At 42.6% G+C, this 27,713-nt stretch overlaps 1 protein-coding gene across 3 annotated transcripts in view; it reads left to right on the top strand.

Annotated features, from left to right (window-relative positions):
• The window catches only part of arhgef10 (Rho guanine nucleotide exchange factor (GEF) 10), a 108,815-nt gene that overhangs the window by 67,648 nt on the left and 13,454 nt on the right, over positions 1–27,713 (top strand). For all 3 annotated transcript variants that reach the window (XM_042330099.1, XM_042330100.1, XM_042330098.1), the window contains 2 exons: positions 4,440–4,582; positions 14,570–14,744. In XM_042330099.1, the coding sequence (XP_042186033.1) occupies positions 4,440–4,582; positions 14,570–14,744 (318 nt within the window). The remainder of the gene's footprint in view (positions 1–4,439; positions 4,583–14,569; positions 14,745–27,713) is intronic.

The following is a 27,713-nucleotide window of genomic DNA, read 5'->3' as shown; positions in this document are numbered from 1 at the left end:
GGTGCTTTGCTGCAGGAGGGACTGGTGCACTTCACAAAATACATGGCATCATGAGGTAGGAAAATTATGTGGATGTATTGAAGCAACATCTCAAGACATCGGTCAGGAAGTTAAAGCTTGGTTCGCAAATGGGTCTTCCAAATGGACAATGACCCCAAGCATACTTCCAAAGTTGTGGCAAAATGGCTTAACCTTAAGGACAACAAAGTCAAGGTATTGAAGTGGCCATCACAAAGCCCTGACCTCAATCCTATAGAAAATTTGCTGGCAGAACTGAAAAAGTGTGTGCCAGGAAGGAGGCCTACAAACCTGACTCAGTTACACCAGCTCTGTCAGGAGGAATGGGCCAAAATTCACCCAACTTATTGTGGGAAGCTTGTGGAAGTCTACCTGAAACATTTTACCCAAGTTAAACAATTTAAAGGCAATGCTACCAAATACTAATTGAGTGTATGTAAACTTCTGACCCACTATGAATGTGATGAAAGAAATAAAAGCTTAAATAAATCATTATTCTGACATTTCACATTCTTAAAATAAAGTGGTGATCCTAACTGACCTAAGACAGGGAATTTGTACTAGGATTAAATGTCAAGAATTGTGAAAAACTGAGTTGAAATGTACTTGGCTAAGGTGTATGTAAACTTCCGACTTCAACTGTATATGGCACTATCTGTATTGCCACAGTTCCACAGCTTGAGTTCCACATGTTTAGCCCTGCTGGGACTCTACCCTGCCTGCCTGTGGCAGCGTGATTGTGGTAGGTGTTGTCACACTGCAGTAGGCACAGCCCTATCTGAACCCCCAGCCAGCCCTATTCTGCCACACTTGTTCTTCTCATTGTTTATGTGTGTGAATGGCTCAGCATAGACTGCACTGCATGCCATCACCATCCAGTCAGGGAATAAGGACATGCCATCACCATCCAGTCAGGGAATAAGGACATGCCATCACCATCCAGTCAGGGAATAAGGACATGCCATCACCATCCAGTCAGGGAATAAGGACATGCCATCACCATCCAGTCAGGGAATAAGGACATGCCATCACCATCCAGTCAGGGAATAAGGACATGCCATCACCATCCAGTCAGGGAATAAGGACATGCCATCACCATCCAGTCAGGGAATAAGGACATGCCATCACCATCCATTCAGGGAATAAGGACATGCCATCACCATCCAGTCAGGGAATAAGGACATGCCATCACCATCCAGTCAGGGAATAAGGACATGCCATCACCATCCAGTCAGGGAATAAGGACATGCCATCACCATCCAGTCAGGGAATAAGGACATGCCATCACCATCCAGTCAGGGAATAAGGACATGCCATCACCATCCAGTCAGGGAATAAGGACATGCCATCACCATCCAGTCAGGGAATAAGGACATGCCATCACCATCCAGTCAGGGAATAAGGACATGCCATCACCATCCAGTCAGGGAATAAGGACATGCCATCACCATCCAGTCAGGGAATAAGGACATGCCATCACCATCCAGTCAGGGAATAAGGACATGCCATCACCATCCAGTCAGGGAATAAGGACATGCCATCACCATCCAGTCAGGGAATAAGGACATGCCATCACCATCCAGTCAGGGAATAAGGACATGCCATCACCATCCAGTCAGGGAATAAGGACATGCCATCACCATCCAGTCAGGGAATAAGGACATGCCATCACCATCCAGTCAGGGAATAAGGACATGCCATCACCATCCAGTCAGGGAATAAGGACATGCCATCACCATCCAGTCAGGGAATAAGGACATGCCATCACCATCCAGTCAGGGAATAAGGACATGCCATCACCATCCAGTCAGGGAATAAGGACATGCCATCACCATCCAGTCAGGGAATAAGGACATGCCATCACCATCCAGTCAGGGAATAAGGACATGCCATCACCATCCAGTCAGGGAATAAGGACATGCCATCACCATCCAGTCAGGGAATAAGGACATGCCATCACCATCCAGTCAGGGAATAAGGACATGCCATCACCATCCAGTCAGGGAATAAGGACATGCCATCACCATCCAGTCAGGGAATAAGGACATGCCATCACCATCCAGTCAGGGAATAAGGACATGCCATCACCATCCATTCAGGGAATAAGGACATGCCATCACCATCCAGTCAGGGAATAAGGACATGCCATCACCATCCAGTCAGGGAATAAGGACATGCCATCACCATCCAGTCAGGGAATAAGGACATGCCATCACCATCCAGTCAGGGAATAAGGACATGCCATCACCATCCAGTCAGGGAATAAGGACATGCCATCACCATCCAGTCAGGGAATAAGGACATGCCATCACCATCCAGTCAGGGAATAAGGACATGCCATCACCATCCAGTCAGGGAATAAGGACATGCCATGAAACATCTTTGCCTACTGTATATTATGTTGACATTGTTGTTATCATAGTGCAAGGTTTTGTGTTACCGTGGTGCAAGGTTTTGTGTTACCGTGGTGCAAGGTTTTGTGTTACCGTGGTGCAAGGTTTCGTGTTACCGTGGTGCAAGGTTTTGTGTTACCGTGGTGCAAGGTTTTGTGTTACCGTGGTGCAAGGTTTTGTGTTACCGTGGTGCAAGGTTTCGTGTTACCGTGGTGCAAGGTTTCGTGTTACCGTGGTGCAAGGTTTTGTGTTACCGTGGTGCAAGGTTTTGTGTTACCGTGGTGCAAGGTTTTGTGTTACCGTGGTGCAAGGTTTCGTGTTACCGTGGTGCAAGGTTTCGTGTTACCGTGGTGCAAGGTTTCGTGTTACCGTGGTGCAAGGTTTCGTGTTACCGTGGTGCAAGGTTTCGTGTTACCGTGGTGCAAGGTTTCGTGTTACCGTGGTGCAAGGTTTCGTGTTACCGTGGTGCAAGGTTTCGTGTTACCGTGGTGCAAGGTTTCGTGTTACCGTGGTGCAAGGTTTCGTGTTACCGTGGTGCAAGGTTTCGTGTTACCGTGGTGCAAGGTTTCGTGTTACCGTGGTGCAAGGTTTCGTGTTACCGTGGTGCAAGGTTTCGTTCCTTAAACTCTTTGTCTTTTTGTTATCTATGTCTTTCAGTATGAGATGTGTGTGTGTATATATATTTGTGTATATATATATATATATATATCTACTATTCTGACACACACATACTGCAGTCTGATGGGATGTTCCTAAGAAGTCACATTGACATAATGGAATGTGAAAGAATTGGTTTTGTTGACACGCTGCAGCCGAGGAGAGGAAGATTACGTAAGGCTGGCTGGGAGGGAGAAGGATGTTTAAACACATGCAGTTTTAGTCCTGTACACTTTAGCATTTCTCTCTCAATTGCTCTCTGTCCTCGTGCACACACACACAGGGATTATTACACAAAGTAGTATCTTTAATCCACCCTAGCCCCTTACTTCCCTCTTTAATCCACCCTAGCCCCTTACTTCCCTCTTGAATCCACCCTAGCCCCTTACTTCCCTCTTTAATCCACCCTAGCCCCTTACTTCCCTAGTAATTACTATACCCCAGAATGAGTCTCCCCACTCCTCCCTGTATGGCTCCGCACCTTTCAATAGCTGCCTTTGTCAGTTCCCTTAAACAAACACAATTGGTGAGTCCTCTGATGTTTCCTGTATTAGATTGGCTCTGGAGGAAATTAACTCCTTATTCAGAGTACTTCAGAGCTCCTTGAATATGGTTTAAGGATTTAATCCTACAATTAATCCCTACACTTTTATGTGTTTCTAACAGTATAGCTTCTGTCCCTCTCCTCGCCTCGAACCAGCGACCCTCTGCACACATCTACAACTGCCTCCCACAAAGCATTGTTACCCATCGCTCCACAAAAGCCGCCTCCCTTGCAGAGCAAGGGGAACAACTACTTCAAGGTCCCAGAGCGAGTGACGTCACCGATTGAACCGCTATTAGCACGCACCCCACTAACTAGCTAGCCATTTCACATCGGTTACATGTTCTTGATCTGTTGCAACCGGGTTCTAAACTTAGGGAAAAAGATGAACGTTGCAGAGAAATGTGTTGGCTGTATTTATAATGTACCCAGTGTGGGTTGTTCAGTACCCAGTGTTGGGTTTTCAGAGGTGTCTCCTGGGCTCTGTAGCAGTAAGCAGGCAGCAGTATGTAGGAGGTGTGTGGGTTGGCTCTACAGACGACTAACGACTCTCAGTCCATCTATATTAATTGTGAAACCTGTGAAATCATCAATGGTCTCTCCAGCATTATTATGAGGATCAGAAATGCAGAGGACATTTTAGAGGGGTTTTCTGCAGCTAATGCATGCATAATCTGAATGACCATATCTAACAAATACATTAATATTCTTGCATAGTGATAGTTGATTCACTTTAGTTTTTGGTTCTTCCAGATTCGTAGTGATCTGCCACTGTATAGCGCTTGTAGTAGATGTGTATGAAATGTATGCGTATGCTTGTGTTTCAGATGGCTCGTGGAATCCAGACTCTCCTAAGGTGCTGAAGCTGGGGGTTCTGCCAGTGAAGGCCATGCTAGCTGTGGAGGAACATGTCTGGGCTTCCTCTGGAGGACAAGTCTTCATCATCAGCACTACCACACACACTGTGGAGGTATCTAACCCATCTCTAGCTCATCTCTTTATCCCACTTACTGTATGGATCCCTGCCCCCCTCTTTGTCTCATAACCTTTGATCTGGAAGATGGGTCCCATGAATATATATACACACACACACACACGTCAGAGGTACTGTATCTTTCCCATCTATAATATCTTATAATTTCACAGTCAAACGGATTTAGCTGATTCGATCACTCATCTATAGAATTTGTTGGTTTGCACGCTTGCGTTCAGTTTGTTCAGTTTCCCAAATATGTCTGTTACATAGGCAAGGAGACACTTGTTTTTCAGCACACAGAAAGTCAACAAAGTCTTTTTTTTTTTACATCCATTGGGAATGACAACAATTCCTCTCAATTTGAATAATCTTTCCGACACTTCCCCTCTAACCACCAAGCCTCGTGTGAAATAGAACATTGTCATGCTCTGATCCCATATCTCTACCTACATTGCATTTGGAAAGTATTCAAACCCCTTGACTTTTTCCACATTTTGTTACGTTACAGGCCTATTCTAAAATGGATTCAATTGTTTTTCCCCTCATCAATCTACACACAATATCCCATAATGACAAAGATAACAGGTTTTAAGACATTTTTGAAAATGTACTAAAAATGAAAAACAGATATCATATGTACATACTGTAAGTATTCATACCCTTTACTCAGTACTTTGTTGAAGCACCTTTGGCAGCGATTACAGCCTCAAGTCTTCTTGGGTATGACGCTACAAGCTTGGCACACCTGTAATTGGGGAGTTTCTCCCATTCTTCTCTGCAGATCCTCTCAAGCTCTGTCAGGTTGGATGGGGAGCGCCGCTGCACGGCTATTTTCAGGTCTCTCCAGAGATGTTAGATCAGGTTCAAGTCTGCTCCTGCTGGGCAATTCAAGGACATTCAGAGCCACTCCTGTGTTGTCTTGGCTGTGTGCTTAGGGTCGTTGTCCTGTTGGACAAGATCCTGAGATCCTGAGCAGGTTTTCATCAAGGATCTCTCTGTACTTTGCACTGTTATTCTTTTCCTCGATCCTGACAGAATCATGTCTCGGAGCTCAACGGCCCATTCCTTCGACCTCATGGCTTGGTTTTTGCTCTGACATGCACTGTCAACTGTGGGACCTTTATATAGACAGGTGTGTGCCTCTCCAAATAATGTCCATGAATTTGCCACAGGTGGACTCCATCATCTCAAGGATGATCAATGGAAACAGGATGCACCTGAGCTCAATTTTGAGTGTCATAGCAAAAGGTCTGAATACTTATGTATTTCTAAATACCTGTTTTTGCTTTGTCATTATGGTTTGTTGTGTGTGTAGATTAATGAGAATTTTATTTTATTTAATACATTTTAGAGTAAGTCTAACGTAACAAAATGTGAAAAAAGTCAAAAGGGTCTGGATACTTTCCAAATGCACAGTATTTTTGCAAACCGGCGTGTGTGATGTAGTTTACAATCAAAGTTACCTGCTGCATATCTCAGAGTTCTACTCTCAGCTCTTTTGCTGCCAGTTGCTCTGTGTATCAATTATAGGTCAGTGGGTGTATCATACAACGCATCTATATGTCAGAGGGAGACACATTCAGTGCAGAGTCCCACCGTCCTGTGATAGATGGAGCCCCATCTGTGCAAAAGCCCACCACTTGATCCCATGGAATCTGTTTTTTTGTCAATAGAGCGACACAGCACACTGAACATCCCTTGTGCCGTTTCGTGCTCGGGAATCGTGAGACCCGACAATATGTCCTCGTGAATAGCATCCCCCGACATGTAGCGGACTAAAATCAATGCACGTCGGCCCTCACAGCTATCTTCCGTATGGAGAGAATAAGGTGGGCAGTTTGAGTCGTTCAGTCGTTTCCTCTTTTATTGCAAGCTATAGCATCACTTCTTAGTTTCAGTGTTATCTGTCAAAGGTATTGATTTGAGTTTCTGTGCCTCTGCCTCCCCACACATTGTTTTCACCATATCAACTGCAGCCGGTAATATCAACGTCTGCAATATTGTGTGGCTTCATAGTGTAGCGGGCTTAGCCATTCACCGTAGGAACGATTCAAGTGCAACGGAAATTCTCTGCCGACTCCACATGGGGTTGCGACCCCTAGTTTGGGAACCGCTGGATGAGACATTACAATGTAGAAGGTAGAACATTGCAGGGTGACTAGCATGTCTCGTTATCCAGCATGTCTCGTTATCCAGCCTGGTCTCATAGACTAGACGTAACATAGTACATCTAAATTCGGGACTCTCAAATTAGTATGATATGGGTGGGCGTATAACGCAAACGTTTAGCAACCCAAAGGCTGCGAGTTCAAACCTCATCACAGACAACTTCAGCATTTTAGCTAATTAGCAACTTCTCAACTACTTAGCATGTTAGCTAACCATTCCCTAACCTTAACCCTTTAACGTAACTCTTAATCTTAACCCTAACCTTAAACCCTAACCCCTAGCCTAGCTAACGTTAGCCAGCTAACTAACGTTAACCACCTAGCTAGAATTCGTAACATATCATATGTTTTCCAAATTTGTAACATATAGAACGTTTTTCAAATTTGTGGCATATTGTAATGTGAGAGAAAGATTCCATCACGTGGACTGGGAGATGTTTCGTATTGCGTCAGACAACAACATTGACGAATACGCTGATTCGGTGTGCGAGTTCATTAGAACGTGCGTTGAAGATGTCGTTCCCATAGCAACGATTAAAACATTCCCTAACCAGAAACCGTGGATTGATGGCAGCATTCGTGTGGAACTGAAGGCGCGAACCACTGCTTTTAATCAGGGCAAGGTGTCTGGTAACATGACTGAATACAAACAGTGCAGCTATTCCCTCCGCAAGGCTATCAAACAAGCTAAGCGCCAGTACAGAGACAAAGTAGAATCTCAATTCAACGGCTCAGACACAAGAGGCATGTGGCAGGGTCTACAGTCAATCACGGACTACAGGAAGAAACCCAGCCCAGTCACGGACCAGGATGTCTTGCTCCCAGGCAGACTAAATAACTTTTTGCCCGCTTTGAGGACAATACAGTGCCACTGACACGGCCTGCAACGAAAACATGCGGTCTCTCCTTCACTGCAGCCGAAGTGAGTAAGACATTTAAACGTGTTAACCCTCGCAAGGCTGCAGGCCCAGACGGCATCCCCAGCCGCGCCCTCAGAGCATGCGCAGACCAGCTGGCCGGTGTGTTTACGGACATTCAACCAATCCCTATACCAGTCTGCTGTTCCCACATGCTTCAAGAGGGCCACCATTGTTCCTGTTCCCAAGAAAGCTAAGGTAACTGAGCTAAACGACTACCACCCCGTAGCACTCACATCCGTCATCATGAAGTGCTTTGAGAGACTAGTCAAGGACCATATCACCTCCACCCTACCTGACACCCTTGACCCACTCCAATTTGCCTACCGCCCAAATAGGTCCACAGACGATGCAATCTCAACCACACTGCACACTGCCCTAACCCATCTGGACAAGAGGAATACCTATGTGAGAATGCTGTTCATCGACTACAGCTCGGCATTCAACACCATAGTAACCTCCAAGCTCGTCATCAAGCTCGAGACCCTGGGTCTCGACCCCGCCCTGTGCAACTGGGTACTGGACTTCCTGACGGGCCGCCCCCAGGTGGTGAGGGTAGGCAACAACATCTCCTCCCCGCTGATCCTCAACACCGGGGCCCCACAAGGGTGCGTTCTGAGCCCTCTCCTGTACTCCCTGTTCACCCACGACTGCGTGGCCACGCACGCCTCCAACTCAATCATCAAGTTTGCGGACGACACAACAGTGGTAGGCTTGATTACCAACAACGACGAGACGGCCTACAGGGAGGAGGTGAGGGCCCTCGGAGTGTGGTGTCAGGAAAATAACCTCACACTCAACGTCAACAAAACTAAGGAGATGATTGTGGACTTCAGGAAACAGCAGAGGGAACACCCCCCATCCACATCGATGGAACAGTAGTGGAGAGGGTAGCAAGTTTTAAGTTCCTCGGCATACACATCACAGACAAACTGAATTGGTCCACTCACACAGACAGCATCGTGAGGAAGGCGCAGCAGCGCCTCTTCAACCTCAGGAGGCTGAAGAAATTTGGCTTGTCACCAAAAGCACTCACAAACTTCTACAGATGCACAATCGAGAGCATCCTGGCGGGCTGTATCACCGCCTGGTATGGCAACTGCACCGCCCTCAACCGTAAGGCTCTCCAGAGGGTAGTGAGGTCTGCACAACGCATCACCGGGGTCAAACTACCTGCCCTCCAGGACACCTACACCACCCGATGCTACAGGAAGGCCATAAAGATCATCAAGGACATCAACCACCCGAGCCACTGCCTGTTCACCCCGCTGTCATCCAGAAGGCGAGGTCAGTACAGGTGCATCAAAGCCGGGACCGAGAGACTGAAAAACAGCTTCTATCTCAAGGCCATCAGACTGTTAAACAGCCACCACTAACATTGAGTGGCTACTGCCAACACACTGTCAATGACACTGACTCTACTCCAGCCACTTTAATCATGGGAATTGATGGGAAATGATGTAAATATATCACTAGCCACTTTAAACAATGCTACCTTATATAATGTTACTTACCCTACATTATTCATCTCATATGCATACGTAGATACTATATCATCGACTGCATCCTTATGTAATACATGTATCACTAGCCACTTTAACTATGCCACTTGGTTTACATACTCATCTCATATGTATATACTGTACTCGATATCATCTACTGTATCTTGCCTATGCTGCTCTGTACCATCACTCATTCATATATCCTTATGTACATATTCTTTATCCCCTTACACTGTGTATAAGACAGTAGTTTTTTTTGGAATTGTTAGTTAGATTACTTGTTCGTTATTACTGCATTGTCGGAACTAGAAGCACAAGCATTTCGCTACACTCGCATTAACATCTGCTAACCATGTGTATGTGACAAATAAAATTTGATTTGATTTGATGTGTAAAATATCATACGAAATGGGTGATGGACATCCACAAATTAATACATACCATACGAAACATAACAAATCATACTACTGTTGAAGTCGAAAGTTAACATACACCTTAGCCAAATACATTTCAACTCAGTTTTTCACAATTCCTGACATTTAATCCTTGTAAAAATTCCCTGTTTTAGGTCAGTTAAGATCATCACTTTATTTTAAGAATGTGAAATGTCAGAATAATAGTAGAGTGATTTATTTCAGCTTTTATTTCTTTCAACACATTCCCAGTGGGTCAGAAGTTTACATACACACAATTAGGATTTGGTAGCATTGCCTTTAAATTGTTGATCTTGGGACAAACGTTGCGGGTACCCTTCCACAAGCTTCCCACAATAAGTTGGGTGAATTTTGGTCCATTCCTTCTGACAGAGCTGGTGTAACTGAGTCAGGTTTATAGGCCTCCTTGCTCGCACACGCTTTTTCAGTTCTGCCCACACATTTTCTATAGGATTGAGGTCAGGGCTTTGTGATGGCCACTTCAATACCTTGACTTTGTTGTCCTTAAGCTATTTTGCCACAACTTTGGAAGTATGCTTGGGGTCATTGTCCATTTGGAAGACCTATTTGTGACCGAGCTTTAACTTCCTGACTGATGTCTTGAGATGTTGCTTCAATATATCCACATACTTTTCCTACCTCATGATGCCATCTATTTTGTGAAGTGCACCAGTCCCTCCTGCAGCAAAGCACCCCCACAACATGATGCTCCCACCCCGTTATTCACAGTTGGAATGGTGTTCTTCGGCTTGCAAGCCTCCCCTTTTTTCCTCCAAACATAATGATGGTCATTATAGCCAAACAGTTCTATTTTTGTTTCATCAGACCAGAGGACATTTCTCCAAATACGATGTTTGTCCCCATGTGCAGTTGCAAACCGTAGTCTGGCTATGGCGGTTTTGGAGCAGTGACATCTTCCTTGCTGAGCTGCCTTTGTTATGTCGATATAGGACTCGTTTTACTGTGCATTTTCACAAGGTTTTTTGCTGTTCTGGGATTGATTTGCACTTTTCGCACCAAAGTATGTTCATCTCTAGGAGACAGAATGCATCTCCTTCCTGAGGGGTATGACAGCTGTGTGGTCCCATTGTTTGTACAGATGAATGTGGTACCTTCAGGAATTTGGAAATTGCTCCCAAGGATGACCAGACTTGTGAAGGTCTACAATTTTTTTCTGAGGTCTTGGCTTACTACTTTTGATTTTCCCATGATGTCAAGCAAAGAGGCACTGAGTTTGAAGGTAGGCCTTGAAATACATAAATACATCCACAGGTACATCTCCAATTGACTCAAATGATGTCAATTAGCCTATCAGAGGATTATAAAGTCCTGACACAATTTTTGTGGATTTTCCAAGCTGTTTAAAGGCACAGTCAACTTAATGTTTGTGAACTTCTGACCCACTAGAATTGTGATGCAGTGAATTAAAGTGAAATAATCTGTCTGTAAACAATTTTTGGAAAAATGACTTGTGTCATGCACAAAGTAGATGTCCTAACCGACTTGCCAGAACTATAGTTAATAACAAGAAATGTGTGGAGTGGTTGAAAAACTAGTTTTAATGACTCCAACCTAAATGTATGTAAACTTCCGACTTCTACTGTAAGTGTCTCGAATTTACACGGAACAAAAATATAAAGGCAACATGTAAAGTGTTGGTCTTATGTTTCACCAGTTAAAATAAAAATCACAAATGTTCCATACAAAAAGCTTATTGGTCTCATTTTCTGCACCATTTTTTTTTTTTTTACATCTCTGTTAGTAAATATTTATCTTATGCCAAGATAATCCATCAACCTGACAGGTGTGGCATATCAAGAAGCTGATTAAACAGCAATCATTACACAGGTGCACCTAAAAGGCCACTTCAAAATGTGCAGTTTTGTCACACAACACATTGTCACAGATGTCTCAAGTTTGGAGGAAGCATGCTGACTGCAGGAATGTCCACCAGAGCCATTGCGAGAGAATTGAATGTTCATTTCTCTACCATAAGCTGCCTCCAACGTTGTTTTAGACAATTTGACAGTACGACCAACCGGCCACACAGCTTCGGGCCACAGGCAACCACGCCAGCCCAGGATTTTCACATCCGGCTTCTTCACCTGCGGGATCATGGGGGTGGGGGGCAGGGGGTGCTGAGAAGTATTCCTGTCTGTAATAAAGCCCTTTTGTGGGGGGAAAACTCATTCTGATTGGCTGGGCCTGGCTCCCCAGTGGGTGGTCCTGGCTGCCAAGTGTGTTATGTCCTTATTTGAACTGTGACTCAGTGAAAACTTAGAAATTGTTGCATGTTGCATTTATATTTTTGTTCAGTATAAATACAGAATAATACGAAATGCTCTGAGACGAGGTTGAGTTTTCCGTGTTTCTAGGTTACTAATTGTTTGGCCCAATATCTGTGATGTCACCTGCACTTGGCTTGGCTCTTGTTTAATTATGTTAGAGGTATAGTGGAACCTGCGAGGGGTCTCTTGCTCCTTGTCCCCCTCGCTCCCTCTCCCCAGGCCCGGAGCGTTTGTGGGGACCCCTGTCTATCCCACCACAGTCCGATTCACCTGCACGTCCTGGAATAGCAACGCTCTGCTTTCCCTCCAGCATGCAGTTACTCATAATCCCGTTAGTCCCGTAATGAGCTTAATGATGCTAACTGCCTGTCTTTCCCCAAGGCTTACACCCTAGAACCTACATGGGAAAAGAGTGTTGGAGAGAGGGAGTGGTGGAGAGAGAGGGAGTGGTGGAGAGAGAGGGAGTGGTGGAGAGAGAGGGAGTGGTGGAGAGAGAGGGAGTGGTGGAGAGAGAGGGAGTGGTGGAGAGAGAGGGAGTGGTGGAGAGAGAGGGAGTGGTGGGAGAGAGGGAGTGGTGGAGAGAGAGGGAGTGATGGAGAGAGAGAGAGAGTGGTGGAGAGGGAGTGATGGAGAGAGAGAGTGGTCGATAGAGGGAGTGATGAGAGAGGGAGTGGTGGATAGAGAGGTAGTGATAGAGAGAGAGAGAGTGGTGGATAGAGAGAGTGGTGGAGAGAGGTGGAGAGAGTGGTGGAGAGAGAGAGTGGTGGAGGAGAGAGTGGTGGAGAGAGAGAGTGGTGGAGAGAGAGAGAGAGTGGTGGAGAGAGAGAGTGGTGGAGAGAGAGGGAGGTGGAGTGGTGGAGAGAGAGTGATGGAGAGAGAGAGTGGTGGAGAGGAGAGAGTGGTGGATAGAGAGAGAGTGGTGGATAGAGAGGGAGTGGTGGATAGAGGGAGTGGTGGATAGAGGGGGAGTGGTGGATAGAGAGGGAGTGGTGGATAGAGAGGGAGTGATGGAGAGAGAGTGGTGGATAGAGAGGGAGTGATGGAGAGAGAGTGGTGGATAGAGAGGGAGTGATGGAGGGAGTGGTGGATAGAGAGGGAGTGATGGAGAGAGTGGTGGATAGAGAGGGAGTGATGGAGAGAGTGGTGGATAGAGAGGGAGTGATGGAGAGAGTGGTGGATAGAGAGGGAGTGATGGAGAGAGTGGTGGATAGAGAGGGAGTGATGGAGAGAGAGTGGTGGATAGAGAGGGAGTGATGGAGAGAGAGAGAGTGGTGGAGAGAGAGAGTGGTGGATGGATAGAGAGAGGGAGTGATGGAGAGAGAGTGGTGGATAGAGAGGGAGTGGTGGTGGAGAGAGGGATGGAGTGGTGGAGAGAGAGTGGTGGATAGAGTGGGAGTGATGGAGAGAGAGAAAGAGTGATGGGAGAGAGAGAGTGATGGAGAGAGAGAGTGGTGGATAGAGAGGGAGTGATGGAGAGAGAGAGAGTGGTGGATAGAGAGGGAGTGATGGAGAGAGAGAAAGAGTGGTGGATAGAGAGGGAGTGATTTAGAGAGAGTGGTGGATAGAGAGGGAGTGATGGAGAGAGAGAGGGGCAGACAAAAAGGGAAAGAGTGGGAGAGACTAAGGTGAAGAGGAAGAAGACAGATGGGTAGAGAGGCAGGAGGTACGGAGAGACAAACAAACAAAGGGGGCAGTTGTCGGAGAAGGTTAAAGGTCACCTGGAAGGTTCAAGTTTACGTAGGTTCACTCACACCCTACCTGAACTTGTTGTTGTCACTACTGGAACCCTGCTCGGAGGCCATGAATGGACTGACTTCTTGGCCAAGTAGAGTTTCTCTTCATTAAACAGGGTTGAGGAGGGAGATCCCATGCCACACAGCTGATGCCTGTAGTAAAAGTCCCTCTCAGGTACTGGGCTGAGAAAATCACAGTGAAATTACTTAAAACAACAATATCCACAATATATATTCTTTCTGACTGATATCATTAGAACAGAGACAGGGAATGTTGACCTAAAATGCCCTCAGTCATATTTGGCTTGGTAATAAGGAAAACAAGGGAGAGGCAAGTCAAACTGTGGATCTGTGAGAAGCAGACACCACTTTCCTCAGAGTTCATGTTTTGACTAAGGCTGATGTCGCCATTGTGCCCAACAATCCTGCGAATCAAAACACTATTTCCACCTCTCTGACGTTTACTATTATGACACTTGGAGTAACATGGTAGATAATTCAAAACATTCCCCACATAAGAGTCAGTAATGAGGTGGATGTTAACGTACAGTACATGGCTCAGCCTCTTAGCAGGCGTACTGTCAGTGTGTCAGTGTGTTGTCACAGCTCAGACCGAACAGTGCAGATGATCTCCTGTCTGTTCCCCACCCTCTGTAACCACTGGGAACGTTGTATAGAACCTTATGGCCGCTCCTTAGTGATGTGTACATATACTGTCACGTAAAAAGGCATTTCCTGATCATAAGCTCACTGCAATAAACCCTTTGATTTGAGATTGTTACAGAACATGTTTCTGATTGGTGGCTCAGTAGGGTTTGTTTCCCACTACTCTAAAGACAAAGTGGTGTACATGGTAATTTTACTCTCAAAGCAATTGAAGAACTGAGCGATTCAGTATATAATATCCCCTCTTCCTGTCTTCCTCTCTCCCCCTGTCAGAGGCAGCTGGAGGCCCACCAGGAGGAGGGCATGGTGGTATCCCACATGGTGGTGGCTGGGGTGGGTATCTGGATAGCCTTCAGCTCTGGGTCCACCCTCAGACTGTTCCACACGGAGACACTGGAGGATCTACAGGACATCAACATCGCTACACCTGTACACAACATACTGGCTGGTAAGATACATGACAACATTACCACACCTGTACACAACATACTGGCTGGTAAGATACATGACAACATTACCACACCTGTACACAACATACTGGCTGTATAGATACATGACAACATTACCACACCTGTACACAACATACTGGCTGGTAAGATACATGACAACATTACCACACCTGTACACAACATACTGGCTGGTAAGATACATGACAACATTACCACACCTGTACACAACATACTGGCTGGTAAGATACATGATAACATTACCACACCTGTACACAACATACTGGCTGGTAAGATACATGATAACATTACCACACCTGTACACAACATACTGGCTGGTAAGATACATGATAACATTACCACACCTGTACAGAACATACTGGCTGGTAAGATACATGATAACATTACCACACCTGTACACAACATACTGGCTGTATAGATACATGATAACATTACCACACCTGTACAGAACATACTGGCTGGTAAGATACATGATAACATTACCACACCTGTACACAACATACTGGCTGGTAAGATACATGACAACATTACCACACCTGTACAGAACATACTGGCTGGTAAGATACATGATAACATTACCACACCTGTACAGAACATACTGGCTGGTAAGATACATGATAACATTACCACACCTGTACACAACATACTGGCTGTATAAATACATGATAACATTACCACACCTGTACACAACATACTGGCTGTATAAATACATGATAACATTACCACACCTGTACAGAACATACTGGCTGTATAGATACATGATAACATTACCACACCTGTACACAACATACTGGCTGTATAGATACATGACAACATTACCACACCTGTACACAACATACTGGCTGTATAAATACATGATAACATTACCACACCTGTACACAACATACTGGCTGTATAAATACATGATAACATTACCACACCTGTACACAACATACTGGCTGTATAGATACATGACAACATTACCACACCTGTACACAACATACTGGCTGTATAGATACATGATAACATTACCACACCTGTACACAACATACTGGCTGTATAAATACATGATAACATTACCACACCTGTACACAACATACTGGCTGTATAGATACATGATAACATTACCACACCTGTACACAACATACTGGCTGTATAGATACATGATAACATTACCACACCTGTACACAACATACTGGCTGTATAGATACATGATAACATTACCACACCTGTACACAACATACTGGCTGTATAGATACATGATAACATTACCACACCTGTACACAACATACTGGCTGTATAGATACATGATAACATTACCACACCTGTACACAACATACTGGCTGTATAGATACATGATAACATTACCACACCTGTACACAACATACTGGCTGTATAGATACATGATAACATTACCACACCTGTACACAACATACTGGCTGTATAAATACATGATAACATTACCACACCTGTACACAACATACTGGCTGTATAGATACATGATAACATTACCACACCTGTACAGAACATACTGGCTGTATAGATACATGATAACATTACCACACCTGTACAGAACATACTGGCTGTATAGATACATGATAACATTACCACACCTGTACACAACATACTGGCTGTATAGATACATGATAACATTACCACACCTGTACAGAACATACTGGCTGGTAAGATACATGATAACATTACCACACCTGTACAGAACATACTGGCTGGTAAGATACATGATAACATTACCACACCTGTACACAACATACTGGCTGTATAGATACATGATAACATTACCACACCTGTACAGAACATACTGGCTGTATAGATACATGATAACATTACCACACCTGTACAGAACATACTGGCTGGTAAGATACATGATAACATTACCACACCTGTACAGAACATACTGGCTGTATAGATACATGATAACATTACCACACCTGTACAGAACATACTGGCTGGTAAGATACATGATAACATTACCACACCTGTACAGAACATACTGGCTGGTAAGATACATGACAACATTACCACACCTGTACACAACATACTGGCTGGTAAGATACATGATAACATTACCACACCTGTACACAACATACTGGCTGTATAGATACATGATAACATTACCACACCTGTACACAACATACTGGCTGTATAAATACATGATAACATTACCACACCTGTACACAACATACTGGCTGTATAAATACATGATAACATTACCACACCTGTACACAACATACTGGCTGTATAAATACATGATAACATTACCACACCTGTACACAACATACTGGCTGGTAAGATACATGACAACATTACCACACCTGTACACAACATACTGGCTGTATAAATACATGATAACATTACCACACCTGTACACAACATACTGGCTGTATAAATACATGATAACATTACCACACCTGTACACAACATACTGGCTGTATAGATACATGATAACATTACCACACCTGTACACAACATACTGGCTGTATAAATACATGACAACATTACCACACCTGTACACAACATACTGGCTGGTAAGATGCATGATAACATTACCACACCTGTACACAACATACTGGCTGTATAGATACATGATAACATTACCACACCTGTACACAACATACTGGCTGTATAGATACATGACAACATTACCACACCTGTACAGAACATACTGGCTGGTAAGATACATGATAACATTACCACACCTGTACACAACATACTGGCTGGTAAGATACATGACAACATTACCACACCTGTACAGAACATACTGGCTGGTAAGATACATGATAACATTACCACACCTGTACAGAACATACTGGCTGGTAAGATACATGATAACATTACCACACCTGTACACAACATACTGGCTGTATAAATACATGATAACATTACCACACCTGTACACAACATACTGGCTGTATAAATACATGATAACATTACCACACCTGTACAGAACATACTGGCTGTATAGATACATGATAACATTACCACACCTGTACACAACATACTGGATGTATAGATACATGATAACATTACCACACCTGTACAGAACATACTGGCTGTATAAATACATGATAACATTACCACACCTGTACACAACATACTGGCTGTATAAATACATGATAACATTACCACACCTGTACACAACATACTGGCTGTATAGATACATGATAACATTACCACACCTGTACACAACATACTGGCTGTATAGATACATGATAACATTACCACACCTGTACACAACATACTGGCTGTATAAATACATGATAACATTACCACACCTGTACACAACATACTGGCTGTATAGATACATGATAACATTACCACACCTGTACACAACATACTGGCTGTATAGATACATGATAACATTACCACACCTGTACACAACATACTGGCTGTATAGATACATGATAACATTACCACACCTGTACACAACATACTGGCTGTATAGATACATGATAACATTACCACACCTGTACACAACATACTGGCTGTATAGATACATGATAACATTACCACACCTGTACACAACATACTGGCTGTATAGATACATGATAACATTACCACACCTGTACACAACATACTGGCTGTATAAATACATGATAACATTACCACACCTGTACACAACATACTGGCTGTATAGATACATGATAACATTACCACACCTGTACAGAACATACTGGCTGTATAGATACATGATAACATTACCACACCTGTACAGAACATACTGGCTGTATAGATACATGATAACATTACCACACCTGTACACAACATACTGGCTGTATAGATACATGATAACATTACCACACCTGTACAGAACATACTGGCTGGTAAGATACATGATAACATTACCACACCTGTACAGAACATACTGGCTGGTAAGATACATGATAACATTACCACACCTGTACACAACATACTGGCTGTATAGATACATGATAACATTACCACACCTGTACAGAACATACTGGCTGTATAGATACATGATAACATTACCACACCTGTACAGAACATACTGGCTGGTAAGATACATGATAACATTACCACACCTGTACAGAACATACTGGCTGTATAGATACATGATAACATTACCACACCTGTACAGAACATACTGGCTGGTAAGATACATGATAACATTACCACACCTGTACAGAACATACTGGCTGGTAAGATACATGATAACATTACCACACCTGTACAGAACATACTGGCTGGTAAGATACATGATAACATTACCACACCTGTACACAACATACTGGCTGTATAGATACATGATAACATTACCACACCTGTACACAACATACTGGCTGTATAAATACATGATAACATTACCACACCTGTACACAACATACTGGCTGGTAAGATACATGATAACATTACCACACCTGTACACAACATACTGACTGTATAAATACATGATAACATTACCACACCTGTACACAACATACTGGCTGTATAAATACATTATAACATTACCACACCTGTACACAACATACTGGCTGTATAGATACATGATAACATTACCACACCTGTACACAACATACTGGCTGTATAGATACATGATAACATTACCACACCTGTACACAACATACTGGCTGGTAAGATACATGATAACATTACCACACCTGTACACAACATACTGGCTGTATAGATACATGATAACATTACCACACCTGTACACAACATACTGGCTGGTAAGATACATGACAACATTACCACACCTGTACACAACATACTGGCTGTATAAATACATGATAACATTACCACACCTGTACACAACATACTGGCTGGTAAGATACATGATAACATTACCACACCTGTACACAACATACTGGCTGTATAGATACATGATAACATTACCACACCTGTACAGAACATACTGGCTGGTAAGATACATGACAACATTACCACACCTGTACAGAACATACTGGCTGTATAGATACATGATAACATTACCACACCTGTACAGAACATACTGGCTGGTAAGATACATGATAACATTACCACACCTGTACAGAACATACTGGCTGGTAAGATACATGATAACATTACCACACCTGTACAGAACATACTGGCTGTATAGATACATGATAACATTACCACACCTGTACAGAACATACTGGCTGGTAAGATACATGATAACATTACCACACCTGTACAGAACATACTGGCTGTATAGATACATGATAACATTACCACACCTGTACACAACATACTGGCTGTATAAATACATGATAACATTACCACACCTGTACACAACATACTGGCTGTATAGATACATGATAACATTACCACACCTGTACACAACATACTGGCTGTATAGATACATGATAACATTACCACACCTGTACACAACATACTGGCTGTATAGATACATGATAACATTACCACACCTGTACACAACATACTGGCTGTATAGATACATGATAACATTACCACACCTGTACACAACATACTGGCTGTATAGATACATGATAACATTACCACACCTGTACACAACATACTGGCTGTATAGATACATGATAACATTACCACACCTGTACACAACATACTGGCTGTATAGATACATGATAACATTACCACACCTGTACACAACATACTGGCTGTATAGATACATGATAACATTACCACACCTGTACACAACATACTGGCTGTATAGATACATGATAACATTACCACACCTGTACACAACATACTGGCTGTATAGATACATGATAACATTACCACACCTGTACACAACATACTGGCTGTATAAATACATGATAACATTACCACACCTGTACACAACATACTGGCTGTATAGATACATGATAACATTACCACACCTGTACAGAACATACTGGCTGTATAGATACATGATAACATTACCACACCTGTACAGAACATACTGGCTGTATAGATACATGATAACATTACCACACCTGTACACAACATACTGGCTGTATAGATACATGATAACATTACCACACCTGTACAGAACATACTGGCTGGTAAGATACATGATAACATTACCACACCTGTACAGAACATACTGGCTGGTAAGATACATGATAACATTACCACACCTGTACACAACATACTGGCTGTATAGATACATGATAACATTACCACACCTGTACAGAACATACTGGCTGTATAGATACATGATAACATTACCACACCTGTACAGAACATACTGGCTGGTAAGATACATGATAACATTACCACACCTGTACAGAACATACTGGCTGTATAGATACATGATAACATTACCACACCTGTACAGAACATACTGGCTGGTAAGATACATGATAACATTACCACACCTGTACAGAACATACTGGCTGGTAAGATACATGATAACATTACCACACCTGTATACAACATACTGGCTGGTAAGATACATGATAACATTACCACACCTGTACACAACATACTGGCTGTATAGATACATGACAACATTACCACACCTGTACACAACATACTGGCTGTATAAATACATGATAACATTACCACACCTGTACACAAGATACTGGCTGTATAAATACATGATAACATTACCACACCTGTACACAACATACTGGCTGTATAAATACATGATAACATCACCACACCTGTACACAACATACTGGCTGGTAAGATACATGATAACATTACCACACCTGTACACAACATACTGACTGTATAAATACATGATAACATTACCACACCTGTACACAACATACTGGCTGTATAAATACATTATAACATTACCACACCTGTACACAACATACTGGCTGTATAGATACATGATAACATTACCACACCTGTACACAACATACTGGCTGTATAAATACATGATAACATTACCACACCTGTACACAACATACTGGCTGGTAAGATACATGATAACATTACCACACCTGTACACAACATACTGGCTGTATAGATACATGATAACATTACCACACCTGTACAGAACATACTGGCTGGTAAGATACATGATAACATTACCACACCTGTACACAACATACTGGCTGTATAAATACATGATAACATTACCACACCTGTACACAACATACTGGCTGGTAAGATACATGATAACATTACCACACCTGTACACAACATACTGGCTGTATAGATACATGATAACATTACCACACCTGTACAGAACATACTGGCTGGTAAGATACATGATAACATTACCACACCTGTACAGAACATACTGGCTGTATAGATACATGATAACATTACCACACCTGTACAGAACATACTGGCTGGTAAGATACATGACAACATTACCACACCTGTACAGAACATACTGGCTGTATAGATACATGATAACATTACCACACCTGTACAGAACATACTGGCTGGTAAGATACATGATAACATTACCACACCTGTACAGAACATACTGGCTGGTAAGATACATGATAACATTACCACACCTGTACAGAACATACTGGCTGTATAGATACATGATAACATTACCACACCTGTACAGAACATACTGGCTGGTAAGATACATGATAACATTACCACACCTGTACAGAACATACTGGCTGTATAGATACATGATAACATTACCACACCTGTACACAACATACTGGCTGTATAAATACATGATAACATTACCACACCTGTACACAACATACTGGCTGTATAGATACATGATAACATTACCACACCTGTACACAACATACTGGCTGTATAGATACATGATAACATTACCACACCTGTACACAACATACTGGCTGTATAGATACATGATAACATTACCACACCTGTACACAACATACTGGCTGTATAGATACATGATAACATTACCACACCTGTACACAACATACTGGCTGTATAGATACATGATAACATTACCACACCTGTACACAACATACTGGCTGTATAGATACATGATAACATTACCACACCTGTACACAACATACTGGCTGTATAGATACATGATAACATTACCACACCTGTACACAACATACTGGCTGGTAAGATACATGATAACATTACCACACCTGTACAGAACATACTGGCTGGTAAGATACATGATAACATTACCACACCTGTACAGAACATACTGGCTGGTAAGATACATGATAACATTACCACACCTGTACACAACATACTGGCTGTATAGATACATGATAACATTACCACACCTGTACAGAACATACTGGCTGGTAAGATACATGATAACATTACCACACCTGTACACAACATACTGGCTGTATAGATACATGATAACATTACCACACCTGTACAGAACATACTGGCTGGTAAGATACATGATAACATTACCACACCTGTACAGAACATACTGGCTGGTAAGATACATGATAACATTACCACACCTGTACACAACATACTGGCTGTATAGATACATGATAACATTACCACACCTGTACAGAACATACTGGCTGGTAAGATACATGATAACATTACCACACCTGTACACAACATACTGGCTGTATAGATACATGATAACATTACCACACCTGTACAGAACATACTGGCTGGTAAGATACATGATAACATTACCACACCTGTACACAACATACTGGCTGTATAAATACATGATAACATTACCACACCTGTACACAACATACTGGCTGTATAAATACATGATAACATTACCACACCTGTACAGAACATACTGGCTGGTAAGATACATGATAACATTACCACACCTGTACAGAACATACTGGCTGGTAAGATACATGATAACATTACCACACCTGTACAGAACATACTGGCTGTATAGATACATGATAACATTACCACACCTGTACACAACATACTGGCTGTATAGATACATGATAACATTACCACACCTGTACACAACATACTGGCTGTATAAATACATGATAACATTACCACACCTGTACAGAACATACTGGCTGGTAAGATACATGATAACATTACCACACCTGTACAGAACATACTGGCTGGTAAGATACATGATAACATTACCACACCTGTACAGAACATACTGGCTGTATAAATACATGATAACATTACCACACCTGTACACAACATACTGGCTGGTAAGATACATGACAACATTACCACACCTGTACACAACATACTGGCTGGTAAGATACATGATAACATTACCACACCTGTACACAACATACTGGCTGTATAGATACATGATAACATTACCACACCTGTACACAACATACTGGCTGGTAAGATACATGACAACATTACCACACCTGTACACAACATACTGGCTGTATAAATACATGATAACATTACCACACCTGTACACAACATACTGGCTGTATAGATACATGATAACATTACCACACCTGTACACAACATACTGGCTGGTAAGATACATGACAACATTACCACACCTGTACACAACATACTGGCTGGTAAGATACATGACAACATTACCACACCTGTACACAACATACTGGCTGTATAAATACATGATAACATTACCACACCTGTACACAACATACTGGCTGTATAGATACATGATAACATTACCACACCTGTACACAACATACTGGCTGTATAGATACATGATAACATTACCACACCTGTACACAACATACTGGCTGTATAGATACATGATAACATTACCACACCTGTACACAACATACTGGCTGTATAAATACATGATAACATTACCACACCTGTACACAACATACTGGCTGTATAGATACATGACAACATTACCACACCTGTACACAACATACTGGCTGTATAGATACATGATAACATTACCACACCTGTACACAACATACTGGCTGTATAGATACATGACAACATTACCACACCTGTACACAACATACTGGCTGTATAGATACATGACAACATTACCACACCTGTACACAACATACTGGCTGTATAAATACATGATAACATTACCACACCTGTACACAACATACTGGCTGTATAGATACATGATAACATTACCACACCTGTACACAACATACTGGCTGTATAGATACATGATAACATTACCACACCTGTACACAACATACTGGCTGGTAAGATACATGATAACTTTACCACACCTGTACACAACATACTGGCTGTATAGATACATGATAACATTACCACACCTGTACACAACATACTGGCTGGTAAGACTTCATTATCATGTCACACTTGTATGTATCGTACAGCACTGTCAACACAAGGTATGAACAAGTTCACTGCTTTACACAATATACTCTAGTATGAGAGACATTTTTGCCAGCTCTGAAAACACATTTTCTCTAACACAGTAGATCATAGCATCCTAAAAAAATACCCACTCTACACCACCCACCACACACTCAAAGGTGAACTTCACTTTCAGGATATCAGTATACAGCAGCACTGTTTCCATCCTCCAGTACTGTGATTTATACTACAGACACAGTCTTTTCAACTCTGTTTGCACAAACCACCAGTACCCATGTCATTTTGTTCTCTTTGTGTCCTCAAGTCATTGATTGGATCCTTATGGTGGACTGGCAATGAACAGGTCATTTTTTTGCAAGAACAGATCAGTCCTCTGAAAGTAGAAATGGATCACATTTGACAGTCAGTCATCAGGTCATCATGTACTTGAGTGTGTTTTTCTCCAAATATCAAAGGGCTGCCTGGCTCAGTGACTACCTGTAATAAGATCACAGTCACGGTGTGTGCATAGATACAGTGCATTCAGAAAGTATTCAGACCCCTTGACTTTTTCCACATTTTGTTACGTTACAGCCTTATTCTAAAATTGATTAATTTAAAAAAAAAATCTAATCAATCTACACACAATACCCCATAATGACAAAGTGAACACAGGTTTTTTGAAAATGTTGCTAATTTATTACAAATGAAATACCTTATTGACATAAGTATTCAGACCCTTTGCTATGTGTCTCAAATTTGAGCTCAGGTGCATCCTGTTTCCATTGATCGTCCTTGAGATGTTTCAACAACTTGATTGGAGTCCACCTTTGGTCAATTCAATTAATTGGAGACCATTTAGAAAGGCACACACCTGTCTATATAAGGTCCCACATTTGACAGTGCATGTCAGAGCAAAAACCAAGCCATGAGGTCAAAGGAATTGTCCAATTAGCTCTGAGACAGAATTGTGTCGAGGCACAGATCTGGGGCAGGGTATCAAAAAATGTCTGCAGCATTGAAGGTCCCCAAGAACACAGTGGCCTCCATCATTCTTAAAATGGAAGAAATCATTCTTAGACCTGGCTGCCTGGCCAAACTGAGCAATCGAGGGAAAGGGCCTTGGTCAGGGAGGTGACCAAGTACCCGATGGTCACTCTGACAGAGCTCCAGAGCTCCTCTGTGGAGATGGGAGAACCTTCCAGAAGGACAACCATCTCTACAGCACTCCACCAATAAGGCATTTATGGTAGAGTGGCCAGACGGAAGCCACTCCTCAGTAAAAGGTACATGACAGCTCGCTTGGAGTTTGCCAAATGCGCCTAAAGGACTCTGACCATGAAACAAGATTCTCTGGTCTGATGAACCCAAGATTGAACTCTTTGGCCTGAATGCCAAGCATCATGTCTGGAGGAAACCTGGCATCATCGCTACGGTGAAGCATTGTGGTGGCAGCATCATGCTGTGTGCATGTTTTTTATCGGCAGGGACTGGGAGACTAGTCAGGATCGAGGGAAAGATGAATGGAGCAAAGTACAGAGAGATCCTTGATGAAAACCTGCTCCAGAGCGCTCAGGACCTCAGACTGGGGTGAGGGTTCATCTTACAACAGGACAACGACCCTAAGCAACGACCCTAAGGCTTCGGGACAAGTCTCTGGATGTCTTTGAGTGGCCAGCCAGAGCCCTGACTTGAATCCGATCGAACATCTCTGGAGAGAACTGAAAATAGCTGTGCAGCGACGCTCCACATACATCCTGACAGAGCTTGAGATGATATGCATAGAAGAATGGGTGAATGATATGCAGAGAAGAATGGGGGAAACTCCCCAAATACATGTGTGCCAAGCTTGTAGCATCCTTCCCAACAAGACTCGAGGCTGTAATCACTGCCAAAGTTTCAACAAAGTACCGAGTAAAGGGTCTGAATAATCCAGTTATTTTTATTTTTTATACATATACATTTGCAAAAATGTATAAAAACCTGTTTTTGCTTTGTCATTATGGGGTATTGTGTGTAGATTGATGAGGGGAAAAAAACATTTAATGCATTTTAGAATAAGGCTGTTACGTAACAAAATGTGGAAAATGTCAAGGGTTTTTCTCGTTCCGACTAGCAAATGAACGCGGCAAAATGTTAAGCAATCTGTGTGACAACTTCTGTTTGACGTCATTGGTAGTAAAAGCTCGCCTCACCACAACGGGTCAAATAGTTGGGAATGTAATAATCAAACAGACCAGAGTCTGAGGATCTTCATCAGAGACAGCTGTGTTGTTATAAGGTTTTGGGAGGTTTGTCCTGTGATGTTGTCATGAAGGTTTTATATCCAGCTAGTTACAGTTGTCCACTTTTCCTCTGACCCTGTACAGTATTTTGAAGATACCGTCCACTCGACTGTTTAGATTTCAATTTGAATTATTTCAAGCTGGACTCTGCCATGGAGTAATTCTTTTTACATTGTGTGTTTTGTGGTCACCAGTAATGACTAGCCTACAGGAACACATCAGTCTCCTTTTAAAAGTGTAATAAACAGTTCTATCATTATCTGAGTTCTGCCCATTGTTTATAAGCCCTAGACTGTGTGTACATAGTTGAGTATTTTAGTGGCCTCATCCATTATTACCATAAGGTTTTGTACTTTGCTCTCTCCAGATGCACCCCTACATACTGTGGGAACAAACTACAGGAACACAGACAGACTGACTACATACTATGTGTATTTAGAGGGTTTCAGAAGTCCGACAGAGAGCTGTGAGACGTGTGTTTAAGTGAACTAGTTTTCTCAGCAGTCTTTAGTGTCTATTGCAGACCTATTGCCGACCTATTGCAGGCAGACCTCCTACAATCTGGCTTGTTTCAGGAAACCT

This window comes from Oncorhynchus tshawytscha, linkage group LG11 (genome assembly GCF_018296145.1).
Source record: "Oncorhynchus tshawytscha isolate Ot180627B linkage group LG11, Otsh_v2.0, whole genome shotgun sequence".
NCBI classification, from domain to species: Eukaryota; Metazoa; Chordata; class Actinopteri; order Salmoniformes; family Salmonidae; genus Oncorhynchus; species Oncorhynchus tshawytscha.
This window is presented reverse-complemented; position numbering and strand designations above follow the sequence as displayed.